Source organism: Brachyhypopomus gauderio, chromosome 3 (genome assembly GCF_052324685.1).
Source record: "Brachyhypopomus gauderio isolate BG-103 chromosome 3, BGAUD_0.2, whole genome shotgun sequence".
NCBI lineage: Eukaryota > Metazoa > Chordata > Actinopteri > Gymnotiformes > Hypopomidae > Brachyhypopomus > Brachyhypopomus gauderio.
In genome coordinates, this window is record NC_135213.1 from 19,465,025 (window position 1) to 19,484,588 (window position 19,564).

Below are 19,564 nucleotides of genomic sequence, written 5' to 3' on the forward strand. Positions count from 1 at the left end.
GAAAAAAAGCATGTGGCACTCTTACTGATTCAAAATTAGTCTGATTGACAGATTAAGAACACACTGTTATATGAATGCAAGTCAGGAAATAGGCAGCTGCATACATGACCTGGTTTAAAAGATCAAAGTGTTTCCAGGAATTGGAGACCAACTTTCACAACTTCAAAGTAAACTGTATTTATTATTTATTATACATGTCATACTTACTTGTAATATTCAAATGCTATGTTTCTCCTATGTCTTTTCCTGCAGTGGCAAAGAATGTCAGGGCAGCTGTATAGAAGGTTAGATACATAAAGCATGTATTTCAAACAAACCCTTTTTTTCTGCCCCAACATGCTTCAGAACTGAGACTTGAAGATATGTATGATATGTCCTTTAGGACACATTCAAGGCCATGTGTGTGGCCAATCTCTGTTCTCTGTGCATTATGACCACCCAGTTCTGAGGAGAGAGGTGTCCTCAGTTCACCGAGGGAGGCACAGTTAACCATTACAAAGTTGAATCTTCTCATGAATATCAAAACATCTCACTTCTGCCACAAAACACATTAGTCCTCTCACAACCTATCAGTGTCACGCCTGAAATGTATTTTGACGGCATAAGAAGTTTGTAGTCAGCCTTCTCCATCTGAAGAATGATCTTAAGTTAAGAACTGTACAGCTGTGTAATGGGACTGTCTCTAACTGCTGGCACATGGCATGCATACTAAAACATTAAAACATCTCTGCTCGTGATTGACTGACTTTTGAACACTGCACCTTTTCATATCTCTTTCTCTGGAGACAGATTACCTTGTCTGCCCTTCATGGAGGCAACACTTGAGCTATTCATCAAATGAAATATTGCATGTGGATTTGAATTTAATAAACTCTTGTCAAACCATTTGCATGTAGCGAAAATTGATGTAACCTGAAGCTATGAATGTGTAAGCAGGATCAGGAGAATGATTTCTGGAAGACTAAGAAATGGCATTACAAATCTCAGACACCAAGATGGTTAAATAGTACAAATGCATTTTTAAATCACTGGTTAATATTTCTTTTTGCATAAGAAATGTGAGGTTTGTTTGATCATTTAAGGAAATGTATATACGCAATACATCCCTTAGAATGTGTTGTTGACACAACAAATTAAATGTAGATTTTCTGGCTCAGTGCAAAGCAATCCCATCAAGAAAAAAATGTTCTTCTACGTGTTTTTGATAGTCCTACACTTAACGTGCAAGATGATTGCTCTGATATTTCATCATGGCCAGGATGTCAACTGCACCAACTCAAACAGCCAAGGTTAATTCTTCAGACAGTCGATCCACAAAAAGTACAGCCATGTGTCATTCATGGCTCCTGTGAAAACTTCGAAGGTCTTCCTTTCCCAACGTTTGCGTTGTTCTGCTCGGCTGAAGAATCCATGTTCTGCGCACACTGCCAGCTACACACAGAGATGGGGGAAGGAGAGGGTCAGCAGCCAAACCCATCCACATTTCATGTGGTTTGGCAAGGGAAGCAATGTTACTTTACATCCTGGCAATTTGGGCCTTTTCATCCTTGTGGGTCCATCATCTGTCAAAGGGACGGTTGGGTGGGACAGCAGTGTTTAATACACTAAGGCTAATTAAAAAAAAGAGAGAAAAAAAAGCCCCTCTCCAAACCCTACATTCGACCACAAAGCATGAGGTGTCTTGTCTGGAGACCAGCAGTGCTAAACTGCTAAAGCATTAGTGGGTCTGTAGTGCTGCCAATGTTTTGGAGTACCTAGGAAAAAAAAAAACAACTCTGCCAACCTTTCAGGCAGAGCAAGAAGAGATGGTTCATGACTAAGCTTGATTTGATGAAAATAGCAGTGATGGACTTGTCAGGCATTTTGCGATCCGTGCCACACAACTGGGTAATTTAGCTAATGACGTTTGACACATGAAGTGATTGCTTTTGCTAAATGAATTCAACAAAGTTATGGCACTCCTCTTATGTTGGTATTGTGTAAGAATATCAGGAGCTTTGTCACGTATACCTAGCACGTATACCTAGCATCAACACTACGCTCATTTATTCATTCATAGCCAAGAGCTTAATTATTTCTCCCTGCTAACTGAACCCACTCCAGCTACTGTTCGCTTGCTCTTGTTTTCACCGTGTCCTGTATTGTACATTATACCCTTTATTTTACACAGCAGGGACTCGAAAGCTATTTGAGGTGACGGAGGCTAAGAATGTGGAACAGCTACGTCCACTGTGATTGGAATGCCTCCCGTTGGGCGGCAGCTCCCTCTGCGTTTCATCCACCCCTATGTGATCCATAGCTTCATATATCTCTCTTCCTTTGAACGGTTCTTGGTTTTCAGTTCAAGACAGAACGTTGACAGTTTTCAAACCCACAGAGGTTCCTCTAAACATACGGCCATGTCGTAAACGCTCCGATGGAAGGCTGCTAAACCAGTGGCAGAGCACTCGGAGCGAGTGAGACTTCTGATCTCCAGGGCTAACCAAAACTATGTTCAAATCTGAGTGGCTTGATAGTAGCTGTCAGATTTTTTTTAATTCAAACTTCATTTTGTATTCTAGAAATTTGGAAATGTTATATTTGAAACGAAAGTAAAAAACAACAAACAAAAAATACTTATTAAATATCAAAATATATTAAATCCAGCCTCTCATGTTCCTTTACTTGTAGTAGATTTTGGTGTAAAATTAACATTATTTAGTTTTATAACCATAAAGGGTTTATAATTCTGAACTACGTAGAAACATGGTTTTGTGTTGTGGCTGTGTTCATTTACACTGTAAAAATACCCAGAATATTAATAGCTGTTTTACATAACTACCATTTATAATAAACAAAGATAGAAAGTAACAAAGAACACGCAGGACACAGTGTCATTGATGTGAAGCATCATCATATATAGTAGCACTGTAATAGTGTTCCCATTATCTCCACCTTGTGGAGAATTTATTGCTTGCTAACTGTGAGTGAGTGACTGAGTGACAGTCCAATTCCATGAGACACTTTGCATCTAAAAATACAAACAAATGAGTTTTTATACTAGAATCTTCAGATGTGTCTGTGTGTGTGTATGTATATACAGTGTGTATATATATATATATATATATATGTGGATAGTATATATAGTATTTCGAGCATTGAAGTATATAAACAGCTGTGAATTTGGTGTGAAGATGTTCATGACATGAGTGTTGACAACTGCTGACTCAAGTCACTGTTGACAACCAAAACATCTTGAAGTTAGCGCACATTGTGACACAGCGTTTGATTGTGATTGTCAAGCAAATAACCTTAGTCACAAAATCCACTTGTGCATCACAAGAATGTTATTGAGCATATTGATAGTTTTATTGTGTCCCCAAAATATGAAATCCACCATATTAAGAAAGGCAATAAAAGTATCATATACCCAATTACCCAGTTTGGTAATAAAGTTCATATCTTTCCAAATGTGGTTTACAAAAATGCATATTTATTTGAGCAGCGATCTTTCCTACTGAACAGCCTCAAAACTTGACTTAAATATTACAGTACAAAAAATATATATGCACCAGTGGCACTGCATGTACTATGTAGAAAAATCATAGAATGCAAAAACACAACAACACAATAAAATACAAGATACATTCACTTGCAATCTATCTCTGTCCTACAGAAGGCACTGTTGAGTTTATACAGTGTTGGAGGCTCATGCCAACCCAGCATCCTTAGCCATACCATAGAATATTCCTTTCTGTGTGATTAAGTTCGTTGGTGTGTCAAATTCTGCTATCTGTCCCTTGTCCAGCACAAGAACTCTGTGAACAGAATAAGACTGAATATAACAATGCTTCTTAAAAATATGCTATTAATAATATAATTATAATGACATTTATGGAATGTTATTTTTAAAATGTTATTTAAAAATTGTTTGTTCTGCTTAGTAAAACAGCTCTACTCAAGTTGTATTCAAAACAAACAATTCTGTCAGTATTTTTGAATTTGAAGATTTGAATGTGTATGAAAAATCTCTCAAGTATAAAGACGTACTTTCATAGCATTGGCTAATAAATGCTAGCCCCTCTGTACCTGGTGTAGTCCATGATGGTGTTGAGTCTGTGAGCTATGGTGAAGACCGTGCAGTCCTCAAACTCTGTGCGGATGGTGGACTGTATGAGGTCATCTGTCTCCAGGTCGATTGCAGCCGTGGCCTCGTCGAGGATGAGGATCCTGGTTTTCCTCAGCAGGGCTCGAGCCAGACAGACAAGCTGTCTTTGTCCCACACTGCACATAGCCACAGAATGTTGGCTGTGAGCTCACAGGTTAAACTTTTAGAATAAATGATGTACTACTAAAATGCAACAGCTTATCTGAATATGGAACAGATCCTGTTGCCTGTTGCTGTGAGAATACCTCAAATTTTCACCTCCCTCTGAACATTCCAAATCAAGTTTAGCAGCCTGGTTGCTGACAAACTTGTGCAGGTGAGACAATTTCAGAGCGTTCCAAACATCATCGTCGCTGTATTTCTCGAAGGGGTCCAGGTTCATCCTCAACGACCCTGAGAACAGAACTGGTTCCTAGAAAACATAATGCCGTTTGTAAGGTACTCTCAGTGTATGAATTGATTTGGTTTAAAGGTGGAGTGATGAACATGAGGATGATTCAATTAGTTGCTTGTTATGGGAATTTTCTAATTCAATCTTCTAGTCCAAGTCTACTATGCATTATGAAAAGTGTTTATTTCCCCCCCATTGACCTTCTAAGACTTAACATGTTGTCATGGTGACTGGTGTCGGCCAGAGGAGGATGGGTTGCCCCCTGAGTCTTGGTTCCTCTCAAGGTTTCTTCCTCATGCAAAAAAAAAAAAAAAAAAAAAACTAGGGAGTTTTTCCTTGCCACTGTCGCCCATGGCTTGCTCACTGGGGGCTAGGACTCTGCACTTGTAAAGCTGCTTTGTGACAACAACTGTTGTAAAAAGCACTGTATAAATAAAATTTGATTGATTGATTGATGTTTTTTTTTTTTTATATATAAAGACCAGCACCTCATCTTTGTACTTTCTAACAATGTCTAATCAGAAAATTGTATATCTTTCTACAAATCCCTGTGGGAATCTGTAAACAGCAGATGTTGATACCATCATACCCACACAATGATGTTCTGGTCACTGTCTGGTCAGTGTCTATTTGTTTGTTGTTCTTCAGAATATGCCTAATTATCTATTTTTCAGTGACATTATTCTTAAACATTAAATCCTATAAACACACAATAAGTAAACATATATAAAAATAGATATTCTGTAGATCATTTTAGCAACTGTGAAGTCAAAATGTCCTAAATTGTCATTAGTGTGGTATAGTATTGATATCTGCATTCACAGTATTTTAAACATATGAAACATGTGATCTGGTGAAGCTGGTACTGTGGCCTGGTGCTTTTCTCTGCTAAGTTCAGCTATGAGAGGGCAAACCAGGCCAAATCACACTTCCTCATGGTTAGAGAACTTGTGAATTAGTAGGGGAAAAAAACCTGTTGAAGTGTTGAAAAGCGAATTAGGGTCATGATTAAGAACATGAATTACTGGAGAAAACAACCAAAAATGTTAACAATCTGGATGAGAGCTAACAGCAAATTAGCCACAGTTGTGTTTGAAGTCAAGCAAGGTAATTAGACACTGAAGAACATTTCAAGCTGTTTTGTGAAGCCTGTTTTGTGAAAGGTGCTTTGGCCTCCTCTGCTCCTTGAAAAAAAAAACCCCACTCACAACCACGAAAAGTTTCTTGCCTGTTTTTTTCTTTTCTTTTTGATCAGCACAGTAAACCCAACAAGCTAAAATATTAATATAACAATAAATACAAAGCTGTTCTTAAAATAAAACAGACTGGTTAGCTGAGGCGAAATTAACAATGACCACGTGTTAACGGCAGACCTGCGGGATGATGGTGAGCTTAGATCTGAGGTCGTGCAAGCCAATTTCAGCGATCTTCACTCCATCAATGGTGATCTCCCCACCTGCTGCCTCCAGGAGACGGAAAAGACACAGGGTCATGGATGACTTGCCCGCCCCAGTCCTACCCACGATGCCGATCTGGAGGAGAAGGTATGTTATCCAAATAAAAATCATCAGGATGGGGAAATTGTCACAGCTCAGGCCAAAGGGACACATAGGATGGAGGGTAAAGTGGCATGGCTTCTCTTACCTTCTCCCCCCCTTTAACCTTGAGGGAGATGTTTCTTAGCACTAGATCCAGTCCCTCACGATACCTCACACTGTAGTCTGTAAACTGCACATTGCCCTGAGGGGGCCAGTCATTAGGGGGCTTTTTGTCCACCACTTCCCATGGAGCCTGCACACAATTATCACCTATGACATCTCATTTCATCACTGGCTCAGACCACCAGCATCAGCTCTGACCACTAAAATACAATATTTGAAATATTCAGTTGAATCAGTACATTTTACCACATTACATTTCTTGGACACAAGTACTTATACTTATTTGTGTCTGATATCAATGTTTATCGGACTGCACTGGTCAGGTGCTCGTACCTCAGATGGCGTCTCTGAGTACTCCTTCACTCTCTCCACTGCAACTATGTTGCTCTCTAGGTCAGAGGTCATTCTTACCATCCAGTTCAAGGACATGGTGACCTATCAAATGGTGAAGGTTATGAGTTGAGAGGTTGTGAGTTGCATTCATGGAATGTCAAAGTGGAATTTTGCACTAACTTCAATTACCCACATCAGTGAAGTTTGAGTCCTGTGGGTTTTTGGTTTTTGTCTCTCTCCAAGTGAAAGGTATGGCAAAGAGTTATGAAAAGAATTCTAGAGTAATTAATTTCAGGAAATACAGTTCATTTGCTTTTTAGCCACTAAGGCCAAAAAGCAGGACTCAGTCAAGCATTTCTCTGGAATACACGGAGGTAGAACTTGATGGATGTATATGAATGCTACATAAAATATCTTTGTGGTTATAGGATTAGCTTTAGTTCAACATGTGCTTGCTATTCCAGATAATACAGTATAGACTGTTTGTTCAGAGTAACACATCGCTGCATGAGCACTTAGGGGATATAGGAATTCAATGATGTCTCTATCGCATTTTGCTTAAATCTAGGCAGATCACCACATTAAAAACAGATTGTAGTCAGATTTGCATAAAGTGACAAGAAAGAGATAATTTATATAAAACAACATGTCTCTATATATAGAGAGAGCTTGAAAGGTCTGTTGTTTTACCATGATTCTCTTATTTTATGATCACCAGTTTTTGTATATGAAATGTCAGGTTTGCGTTCATCAATTTCATTTACTTGTTTTGAGGGAAATGTGTGACATGCCAGCAGACTACATGAAACATGGAATCAGAGCATGTGCAAAAGTAAATTAACCACAGCTGCACTGTTAAAGTCAATTAGGTAAAGGCAAAACACATGTGAGTGCTCAAGTAATCAATAAAGCAGACCAATCAAATGAGACATCCTTGAGAAAAGGTTTGAGCCACAGTGATTAAAAGGGAGAGGAAACCAACCAAACCACATACCAAGTCGTAAAGAACACAGATCAGCAATGTTAAGAGGAAAGGAGACATTCTAGTACATTAGGAAGAAGGTGGTGACAACCCATCAGTCTGGGAAAAGCTACAAGACCATCTCCAAAATATTCCAGCTCCATCCATCCACTATAAAACAAATCATTTACAAATGGAGGTCACTCAGCACCATTGCAACTCTGCACAGAAGTGAACTACTATCAAAGCAAGAAGCACCAGAAAAATAATAATTCAGGTAAGACCAACCTACACATCACCTCCAGAGATTTGCAGACATCTCTGACAGTATCTGGTTTAAATGTACACACATCTACAATCGGGCAAAAAAAGAATAGACATGGCATTCATGGGAAAGCTGATAGATGTAAGCCTCTACTCTCAAGAAAGAACAAAGTTGCCCATTTAAACTTTGCCAGAGAGCATTTGGACAAACGAGAAACTTTCTGGAATTCTATTCTCTGGACAGATGAGTCCAAAATTGAATTATTTGGCCACAATCAGAGGCACCATGTTTGGAGAAAAGTCAACACTGCATATAAAGTGAATAACCTACTCCCATGCTCCTCCCAGCATGGTGGTGGAAATGTGAATGACAGGCTTGCTTATCAGCCTCTGGACCTGGACAACTCCAGGGAACTATCAATTCCCAGGCCTATCAACAAATTCTTGACTAGAATCTCCTGCCATCTGTCAGGGAGTTGAAGCTAAAGCATTCCAGCAAAACTACCAAGGAATGGCTTAAGAGAAAGAAGATTTGCACTCTGGATTTGTCCAGGCAAAGTCCAGACATCAATCCCATAGAAATTTTATGGCAAGATCTGAAGCAAGCGATATATGGCAGATGTCCCTCCAACCTCTCTCAACTGGAGGAGTTCTGCAAGTAGGAGTGAGCAAAAATTTCAAAAAGCAGATGTGAGATACTCGTTTGTGGTTACAAAATCACCACATTACAAAAGACATTTGGTTGAAGTAATGGCTGCAAAAAGAGGTGCCACAAGCTACTAACTAAAAGTAGTAGTAAATTTTTTTTACTTTTTGAATTGAATAAATCATGAAACTATATATCTTTTTTCTTTGTGTCCTTTATTTGGAAGATCTGCTTTACAAATTGATATTTGGATGTTCATTTCACAAGATTATTTTCTTTTTTTTGACCAGGTTTTGTGTGTGTAGGTGCGTGCCAAATTTGTTATTAGTCTATGAAACGGTGGAAGTTTAGATAGTATTAAATATACCCAATTTGGTATTAACTTAATATAACTAAGTTTCCACTACTTGTGGTCACTTCCACAGTCCAAATTGTTTGATAAACAAACTTAAAATCTGAAGGTTACAGTCCAAATAATAGTTCTGGCTTCAGGTTATAAGTGAGAAACAATGACTCAGAGGATAGCATTTAACACAGAAAACATTTGCTAAACACACAGTTGCATGATTTTCCTAGGGGACGATTTACAGTCGACTTTAAGATGAATTTGTGGAGATCTAGCCTTGATTTCGGATGGCTAGTTGAAGCGGTTGAGTATTAACAAACTGCCAAAGATACTAGCGAGGTAATTTCACCTCGTGACAGTTGTTTGTTGCAGAACTAAAACAGCTTTGTCCTTGAAGATGTGCACACTCTTCGTCTCTAGGTAGCTACTGGGTTGCAGCCAGGAAGAGAGTCTGGACAAAGGGGGATTCCCTCTTTTAAAAGTCTATCCACACTCCAAGGCGTACCAGAGCCTGTGGCCTGTGACTCAGGTTCTGGACCTCTGTGTTCTTGGGGTCGAGAGTTCCAATTTTCCAAGCAATTTTCTAGATGATTGCTTAGGCTCATGGGAGGAGTAGTGGTTGTCACAAACCTTCTGGTGAGTCCTTGACTGGTGTCGATCACCGCCCTTGGACTATTGTTATCCCTCCAATTCCTTGACCTATTGTCAAAGTGGGAGTTGTGAGACAGGGTTGCGCCATGGCGGATACGGTTGCCATTTGGGACTTCCAAGACTTCTAGTCCTAGGGGTTCGCTTTCGGATTCCTGCATGGCGAGTACTCTGGGATTTTCTTCTTTCTTATCCCCAGGTCGGACAATGGTCTCCGAATGTCACGCATGGATGGGTCATCTTGTCGGGTGAGAAGGGTCACATGGGTGCGCATGCATGGATGCAGGTTGTGCAGGAAGAGTGACTTAAATGCTCTGTCTTCTTTCAAACCTGGGCCATTTCTTACTTGGAAGAATGTTCGTGGCAGCCATGCTTGATTTGGATGGCTGAAATGGTTGCTGAGGTCTCTTCCCTTTCTGGGGAGTATTCATAAAGTCCCTGGTAGGGAGGTTTGGGGTGTGCAGCTCTACGCATGTCCAGGAGGGCCCTTCGCTGTTGGTCAGCAAAGTGGACTTGTTCCTGGTGTTGAGTGTCAGGGTGGTAGGAGCAGCGGGTTGATTCTCATCATGGGGTTGAGAAGGAAAAGGGGGACATAGAGGAGGGATGGTGCTGATGCGCAGTTTGGGGTCTCTCAGGCACAGAGCCGGAAGGGGGAACCCATTCTGGGAGGAGCTCTTTGGGGCGTTCTCCTTCCTCTGAGTCATAACCTGAAGGGTGGTGACGTGAAGCAGTTCTTGGTACTGTCCACTGCAGTGGACTGAGGCGTACACTGAAAATGAAATAAAATGTGCCATATTTTTGTCAATTGTGATTTTTACACCCCAATCGAAATTTGTCCTCCGCTCTTAACCCATCTGTGCAGTCAGAACACACACACACACACACACACACACACACACACTAGTGATTACTAGGGGGCTGTGGATCACACGTACCCAGAGCGGTGGGCAGCCCTAGCCCGGCGCCCGGGGAGCAGTTGGGGTTAGGTGCCTTGCTCAAGGGCACCTCAGTCATGGCCTGTCTGGGAATCGAACCCACGACCCTCCGGTCACAAGACACTCCCAGCGAGATGGTATTGGCTCCAAGGGAGATATGGCTACACCTTCTTTGGGGGTCTGGGTTATGAGAGGCTGTTGAAGATACCACCTGTTGACTGCCTCCACTATGGATCTCACCTCTTGGTCACTCTCACCTCCCGTGCCGACATCTTCCTGTCTCTGTCGCGAGCATTTCAAGTGGTCTATCTCCTCTTGCAGGGTGTCTAGTTCAATACTTTTTTTCTTGTGGAAGAGCAGGAATATGGCCTCCTGGATGTTGACCTTAGAAGCCTGTTGGATAAAAGCCACCATTTCACCAATTTTCCTTTCACACTCCTCCCTGGAATATTGCTGGATACGGTCCTCCTCTTCTTTAGGTAGCTGGAAGAGTTGGCTGACCAGCTTGGGAAAGAAGATACGAGGCAGAAAGTAGGCTGCTGGGATTGCTCCCCTGATTTGCGTTGGGATGCTGAAATCATTCTCAGGCCTATGATTAAGACTAAATTCGGTCCTCCTAAAGGCAAGCAGGCTATGCAGTGTACTCAAAGGTGTATGAAACTATCACCAAGCCTTGAAGGTATCTCAAATAGAAGCAACAAGCAGGGTGCGGGAACCTCTGCAACCCAACGTATTACCTCCTCAGTTGCAGCGGCTAAGGGATTCAAGGCATGGCAGGTGTGGAATACCGCTAGACAGCACACTAGCTACCTCCAATGATGCGTACCAGCATTCAATTGCAACAAACAGGAACAAGCTATGGATTTATCCCTTAGGGCGAACAGACTATTCTGAATTCCATCAAACGCACAAAGCATTAGTATCATCATCATCAATACTTGTTAATCATTTAGTTTTCATAGGTCCCTTTCACACTTCCGCATTTTTTCTTCCGGAACTTCTCGTCGCAGGGTAAAGTTACTTCCGTTACACATTAAACAATGGCAGTCCAATAACAAGAGCTTTTGCAGTGGACCAGGGTGCTCGATCTCGAAGCAAAAACAGCCGTATCTCAGTTTCCACGGTTTTCCGGCTGACGTCGAGCAAAAAAGAAAATGGGTTTGTGCAATTAGGAGGGATGAAGGGGAAAACTTTGATACGGAGCATCTTTGTGTGTAGCCAGCATTTCACTGCTGCAGACTACATAGCAGGAAGCTCGCGGCTAAAAGTTGGTGCTGTTCCCTGTTACTGTCCCCGGTACTGTTACTGTCCCCAGTACTGTTACTGTCCCCAGTACTGTTACTGTTCCCAGCCGGGTTCAGTGGAACAGTTGCTGTCCTCGTTTAAAAGATCAAGCTCTCGGCTGGGAGTACACGTACGTCCGCTAGCATCTAGCCCCGGTCCGCTAGCTTCTAGCCCCGGTCCGATAGCATCTAGCTCCGGTTCGCTAGTATCCAGCCGTGATCCGATAGCATTTAGCCCCGGTTCGCTAGCATCTAGCACCGGTCTGATAGCATCTAGCCCCGGTCCGATAGCATCTAGCCCCGGTCCGATAGCATCTAGCTCCGGTCCGATAGCATCTAGCTCCGGTTCGCTAGTATCTAGCTCCGGTTCGCTAGCATCTAGCCCCGGTTCGCTAGCATCTAGCCCCGGTCCGATAGCATCTAGCCCCGGTCCGATAGCATCTAGCCCCGGTCCGATAGCATCTAGCCCCGGTCCGATAGCATCTAGCTCCGGTCCGATAGCATCTAGCTCCGGTTCACTAGCCCCGGTCCGATAGCATCTAGCTAGAAAAGAGCAAGCTCTCGGCTGGCAGTACACCACGTACGTGTACTCCCAGCCGAGAGTTTGCTCTTTCAAATGCGGACAGCAACTGTTCCACTGAAACCGGCTCTGAAACTAGCTCTGCTCGGTAGCATCCAGCTCTGACCATCACTTTGCTGTTGACTATATTGGACACTGAATAAACAACAACACTTAATAACTTGGTGTGTGTCATGAACTTTATTGATACTGATGTAAACCAAACAATCAATAGCTGATGTTACTCGGCTTGCTAAAGCTGGGCGTACACTGTACGATATTTTAAATCGTGTACTCAGCTCCAGCTCAAGAGTCGGCTCATGGAGCTGCTTCAACAGTGCGATACTCTCACGAGGAGCGATTTGAATTTCAAACATGTTTGATATTCTTGCGGCTGCGATTTCTGATTTCTGGTTCGCGTGAGGTATGTGGCGTCACGCGGTACAGTCACTCGCGAAAGTATAAACCACCGAGGCCGCAGCTGCCCCTGCTGCCCGCATTGTTTCCCTTTCGACATATTCCTTGGGATGCCTACGTCTAAATTTGTTGTACTGGCATCAGACGTTTTTACATGTTCTTTGCACACCTTACATATTGCTGAGTTTGGTCTTGGTCAGTGGAAGAAAATCTGAACCAATTCCATATTACAGAGGTAAATTTCCTCTTCGTTACCAGCTCCTCGGTTTGGCTTTCAGCCATGGTTGTCCACTTTTAGTTTTTACAAACACAACATGGAGGCATGGAAGACACACAGTTCGCTGTGATTGATCAGTCCTACGCCCTATGTCGGCTGCATCGGTGGGAACCAGCATTAAAAAAAGTCATTGCGCTGATTGACAAAGGTGATCTATACGATTGCTCTAATTTGCTAGATCGCCTGCGATTCTCCACTCGTCATCATGGTTCACAATTTTATATCATCATATCGCACACCCCTAGGTCAGAGAAGTATGGTTAGTTGTTATTCTTGGGGAAAGGGCATGCATTAATGTGTTATAATGACACCTAATCTCATCCACTGTGGATGACTGTATTTGAAACAAAACATTTGCCTTTGTATCTAGATTTTAGTACCACCTAGAGGCAGGATGGGCGTATATACATTTATTTACGTGGTTGTTACTGTGCAGTTGTTATCACAGTTACACCCAAAGCCAAGCAACTATGCCTCACATGGGGCACCAATTATGTAGGTGTGGGCCAAATCAGTCTCATAAAATTACCAATGAAATGGTGTAAGTTTAGATAGTATTACATTTACAGGGTGTCTACAGGTTTGACCAAGGGAAAATTAAGACATTTTAAGACTTTTTAATACCGTTTTCCAAATAAAATTAAGACCAACTCGCAAGATCATACACGTTAAAATAAAGCACAAAAACCAACTGATTATTTACATTAATTAATCTAGCTGCTTGAAAACTTCAAATGTTAATGCACAAGACGGACAATACAAGACACAAACGTTACATTTTTTTTCACTGTACAGTATACACAATGAAACTTTATACAAAACAAAATTCAAACACTGACAACAGCATCATACCATACACACACACACACACACACACACACACACACACACACACACTAGGCCATTTTCCTGTTTTTCTGATCCACACTCCAGGTCATGCTCAACCCCTTTCAGTTCTGCTACTTTTTCTCTGAAACTCTTTCTAAGGATGTTTGATTTTGTGATCACTTTGGCCATCAGGGTTCCTGCTTTCCCTTCGGCTTGTTCAGCAAGTAAATTATTATTATAACTGGTTTATACTTAACCTTGAAAGTGACGTACAAATGATTTAATTCCATCTTGTTAAGGTGTATGAACCCTGCAAACATGACTTGGTTAATTGCGCTGAAGCGCGGCGCGCGCGAAGTTTTACAAATTTCGAGAGGTGTACGACAGCGCGCGAGCCGCTCGTCAGCCGCTGCGTCGAAAATGACGTAATCGCGGTGGTTTCGCCCATGCGCGAGCGGCTTGCAATTAACCAAGTCATGTTTGCAGGGTTCATACACCGTAACAAGATGGAATTAAATCATTTGTACGTCACTTTCATGGTCCATTTCTATATATCCCAGCACATTAAACTTAAATAAGTAAAATATTTATACATATACTCGAAATAATTCGCTTTTTTATCACATTATTTAATGGTTGTTTATTTTCAAAACGCCCAATCTTAACGTATTCACGTTCTCTCATGTTTCGTCCTGGAATTACAAGAGGCGTAAAGAGAACTGTTCAGTCAGACAGATATTTGTTGTGAAATGAAGCAGTTACAATTTCAAGCATTTTTAAGTACTTTAGCCTAAATTTCAGCACTTGTCAAACTTGGAACACAAAGTAACATTAAATTGGTCAGGTAAATGTTCCTTCCCCTGTTTTGAGGAGTGTTTCTTTATACTAACACATATATCGTTTCGGACAACACTGCAACGGTCCCGCCGTTCGCGGAGGTTCACGCGCTACGGTCACTCGCGAAAGTATAAACCAGACTTGAAGGCGGCATCAGGGAACATGGTTTTAAACAATGAGTCAATTCCTTCGTTGGATCTGTATGACTGGTGACTCTTAACTGTTTTTAGCGCCCATATTACCTAAGCCTTCAAAGTATTGGTAGAGCCGCATAGCCTACAGCGTGAATGCGACGTTGAGCAGAGCTCGACTGAATGGTTCTCTTGTTGGGCAAAACGTAGATATTGCAGGCTGCTGCTGACGAGCCTCGCTGGTATCTGTGACAGCTCTGAGCCACCAAGAATATGTCGGGTCTTCCAACCATTTCTGGCTAAGTTTGCATTTCCCCATCTCTCCGAACAGACGTTAACGTACATACAGCCCGCATGAAATTATGATCCCGCCAGTCCAACAACTACCGGTGCTCGTTAAGCCCGAAATACTTGCGAGCAATATTTAAGTTCAACACACCGCTAACGGAATTATTCATCCCTAAATTTAGCTCCGCAAATTTAAGACATTGTGGTTGAAAATTTAAGACAAAATAAGACTTTTCAAGGCCTTATTTGACAAAAATGAAATTTAATACCATTTAAGACTTTTTAAGGACCCGCGGCCACCCTGCATTTACCCAATTTGAAATAAACTTCCTATAACTAAGTTTCCACTACTTGTGGTCAACTTTCACAGCCCAATTTGTTTGATAAACAAACTTAAACTTAAACTGCGCGGCGAAAATTACATAATCGCTGTGGCACCGCCCGTGCGCGAGGGCCTCGCGCGCTGTCGATCCGCGAGGTCGTGCACCTCTCGAGTTTTGTGACTTTGCGCGCGCCGCGCCTCAGCGCAGTGAACAAAGTCGTGTTTGCAGGGTTCATACACCTTTATAAGGTGGAATTAAAGCACTTGTACGTCACTTTCAAGGTCCAGTTCAATATTTCCTAGCACGTTAAACTTAAATAAGTTAAATATTTATACATATACTCAAAATGATTCACAATAATTCGCTTTTAATAACATTATTTAATGGTTATTTATTTTCAACAACGTCTTCACGTTCTCTCATGTTTCATCCTGGTATTATAAGAGGCTCGTATTTGTTAACGTAATACAAGAGAACGATAAATTGCAAACGACAATTTCAAGCATTTTAAAGTACGTTTCAAACCTGAAACACAAAGCAACATTAAAATTCGTCATAATTCGTCAAAATCCGAGTGTAGTGTTCGCTGAAACGATATGTGGTAGTATAAAGAAACACCCCTCAACAACAGGGGAATGAACATTTATGACAAATTTTAATGTTGCTTTGTGTTTCAGGTTTGAAAGTGCTGGAATTTAGACTAAAGTACTTGAAAATGTTTGAAATTGTAACTACTTCGTTTCACAACAAATAGCTGTCTGACTGAACAGTTCTCTTGTATTACGTTAACAAATACGAGCCTCTTGTAATTCCAGGACGAAACATGAGAGAACGTGAAGACGTTAAGATTGGGCGTTTTGAAAATAAACCACCATTAAATGTGATTAAAAGCGAATTATTTCGAATCATTTCGAGTATATGTATAAATATTTAACTTATTTAAGTTTACCGTGCTGGGAAATATTGAAATGAACCTTGAAAGTGACGTACAAGTGCTTTAATTCCACCTTATAAAGGTGTATGAACCCTGCAAACACGACTGTTCATTGCGCTGAGGCGCGACGCGCGGAAGTTACAAAATTCAAGAGGTGCACGACCTCGCGAATCGACAGCACGCGAGGCCCTCGTGCACGGGCGGAACCACAGCGATTACGTCATTTTCGCCGCGCGGACCCTCATTGATGAACAGTGCACAGTCAATCAAACAGCACTAACAAACGGTGCACAGTCATTCAAACAGTACTGATGAACACAGCACAGCGAATCAAACCATAACATGGTGAGTTACAGAAAACGAAACCACTGCGTGAGGATACTGAGATACGGTGGATCCAAGTGCCAGCTCGCACAATGAGTAACCACAATATACACTGAAAAGCGAGAGAGGCAGGCAGACAGGGAAACGGGAATAAACTCCAACTTAAATTATGTGGAATAAATACGTGTAGCAAACTGAAAAGACGCGGAAGTACTCAACGCGTAGAAAATAAACTCAACCGCAAACATCCGGAAGAAAATAATAAAGTAAACTAAAAGATCGCGGAAATGCTCATTGCGCCCAAAAATAAACTCCACTGCAAACGTGCAGGAGGAAAACAATAAGGCAAACTGAAACATCGCAGAAAAACTCGAAAACAAAATACGGCAGGGGAAGTAACTGGCTGGCTGGCGAATGCAGCAACAAACAGAAAACCCTTCCCAAACAAAAGCAGAACTGGACAGGAATAAAACAGTAGGGGGAAACTTGAGAAAGACCAGGGAGCGGCACAGGAGGTAATGACTTGAGTAAAGACAGGGAACAATCAGGAGACAAGAGAGATATGATGGTGAAACACCAACAAACACAACACGATACTGACCAGCGAGAGAGAAGGCTGAGAGATGGCACGGGGACCAAAACCATTCAGTAGTGAACTGCCACAACTCTCCCCCCTAAGTAGGTGGAGAGACAGCTGTGGCAATTCACTGCTGATGGCGGTAATCCCGCCCAGAACTGGCCTGTGAGCTTCTCAACGAACAGTGCACGATCAAGCAAACAGCTGCTTAATACAACGTTGGTGCTTCAACTAACATGCCCGAATGTGCAACTCATAGTTAATTAGCATGGATGGGCTATAACGGTTGACGAAAAGGTTTGGGTGCCACTGCTGTCTACGGGACAGGGGTGGAAAGTAACTAATTACATTTACTCTCATTACTGTAATTGAGTACTTTTTATGAGTAATTTGTAATTTTCTGAGTAGTTTTTGAAATATGTAATTTTTACTTTTACTTGAGTAAATTTTGACCCAAGTAGTTTTACTTCACTACATTTGAATGCCCTCACATTACTGAGTAAAAAATATTGATGGTGAAAAATTAAATGCGGGCAGATATTTAAACTTCTGAGTCCCGGAACTGAAAGTCAATTGCGTGGCCTTGCCTTGCGAGCGCCCTGTCCATTGTCAGGCCATAATCAAGTCGCAATCTGGTGCACTTTTTTCCAAAAGGATGAGATTGTTCTATCTTTAAATCTTCTATTTATCAGGTTCTGTGGGATCCTGTGGACATTGATTAACTGTTCCCTTAACCTAGGATATGTGCCCAAACAATTAAAATGCGCCATAATTAGACCCTTGATTAAAAAACAGAATCTCGTTCCGCAGATTCTAGCCAACTATAGACCAATTTCTAATCCTATTTATCTCTAAAATTCTAGAAAAAGCAGTTTACAACCATTATCTCTAATCAAATAGTATCCATGAAAAGTTCCAATCAGGATTTAGACTGAACCACAGCACTGAAACAGCTTTACTCAGGGTAGTGAATGATTTACTAATATTGTTGGGTATTAGTACACTATGGGTTTATTGATACCTTCTGATGGATGTTAGGACAGTAGGGTTTACCTAAACATTGAGGCTGACTTAAGTTCATGCCTTCATGGCAGCTGTTTGCCGAATACTGTATGGAACAGGACAAGGTTGAATAAGGTTTTCAGAGCATGTCAGTACCGCTATTTAATTTGTGGCAAGTGCGAGAAGCCCTCCAATCCACATTAGCTAGGATTCCTGCAGAATGCTTTTAATATCTAGTGGAATCTATGCCATGAAAAACTGCAGTGGTTTTGAAGACCAAAGGATGTCCAATGTGCTAATAGATGGGAGTCTCTAATAAACTGGCCATTCAGTGTGTGTGTGTGTGTGTGTGTGTGTGTGTGTGTGTGTGTGTGTGTGTGTGTGTGTGTGTATTCATCATCATTATATCATTCTATTGTATGCACAAACACTACATACATTTAACATCCAGCATTACAACACTGATGATGTATGATATACCTGCAGGGCATAAGACACAGAGAGGCCCACAAGGCCCGCGTTCAGCTTGTCCTTCTCAATCACGGCAAACAGAGCAGCAAAAAGAACAATGCAGTTTCCAATAAATTCAATCCGGACTCCCAGCCACCTGGATCAAACCATGAAAAAGTCAACACATAAAAACATGACAACCAAGCGCCTCCCTCCTTCACATCGGGGTGGGGTTTTGGTGGGGAGGGAGGGTTTGGGGGTCAGATGAGGACCACTGGTGGCCTTGCCAAAGAAATTACTCCAGTGTCTTTTTGCACAAAGGTCTCTTTAACACAAGAGACCATTTTGGAGAGAGGCGTAACATCTGTATACAATCATGCATCCGAGAGGGAGAGAGGCCAGACCTACCTGTTGGAAACAATACCAGGGTAGTAACTCTTTTGGTTTTCATCCACTTTCATATCACTCATCAGTACAAAGTCACCATTACGGCCATAGGCACGGATCACGCTAGTTCCAGTGATGGTCTCCGAAAAGTGGGAGTAAATAGGGGACCTACTGACCGACTCCAGCCTCTTTAGCTGCCGTGAGGTGGCTACGTAAAATCTCTACAGAAGAAATCAAGGGGAGAGAGACAAACACCCAGAATAACTGCAACAGTCATAAATAAACATGTACAGTTTAGAAATCATACACAGAGAACACAGAAACAGTGGTGAAGACTCCAAAAACACAGAAGTGTTATTACTATAATCTGAATAATAGCCCAAATGCCGAGTTTGAATATATTCAAACTCGGCATTTGGGCTATTTTAACCCAAAATGTAAACAATGTGTTTTAAAACTAATTTTGAAGAATTGAAAACTGACACTGGACTCTCTGTTTCAGCTGTATAATCTGAAAGAGTCAATTTTGCAAACTGCAGATTTTTGTGCATGAATGTTTCAAATATTTCACTGGTAGAATAAAGCATAAACAAACCTCCCAGTGAATCGTTTTGT

At 41.6% G+C, this 19,564-nt stretch overlaps 1 protein-coding gene across 5 annotated transcripts in view; it reads right to left on the reverse strand.

The window, feature by feature from the left end:
• Positions 1–3,324: 3,324 nt before the first annotated feature.
• abcc3 (ATP-binding cassette, sub-family C (CFTR/MRP), member 3) overlaps positions 3,325–19,564 on the reverse strand; it is a 46,131-nt gene continuing 29,891 nt past the window's right edge. For 2 of the 5 annotated variants that reach the window (XM_077000081.1, XM_077000076.1), the window contains exons 24-31: positions 18,971–19,170; positions 18,593–18,719; positions 6,533–6,634; positions 6,183–6,329; positions 5,912–6,070; positions 4,393–4,559; positions 4,069–4,263; positions 3,325–3,797 (exon numbers count right to left, since the gene is read on the reverse strand). In XM_077000081.1, coding sequence (XP_076856196.1) covers positions 3,689–3,797; positions 4,069–4,263; positions 4,393–4,559; positions 5,912–6,070; positions 6,183–6,329; positions 6,533–6,634; positions 18,593–18,719; positions 18,971–19,170 — 1,206 coding nt within the window. In that variant the 3' untranslated portion in view covers positions 3,325–3,688. Of the gene's footprint in view, positions 3,798–4,068; positions 4,264–4,392; positions 4,560–4,738; positions 4,827–5,911; positions 6,071–6,182; positions 6,330–6,532; positions 6,635–17,134; positions 17,154–18,592; positions 18,720–18,970; positions 19,171–19,564 lie in introns of those variants that run through there. The other 3 variants (XM_077000080.1, XM_077000077.1, XM_077000079.1) reach the window with 3 other exon arrangements.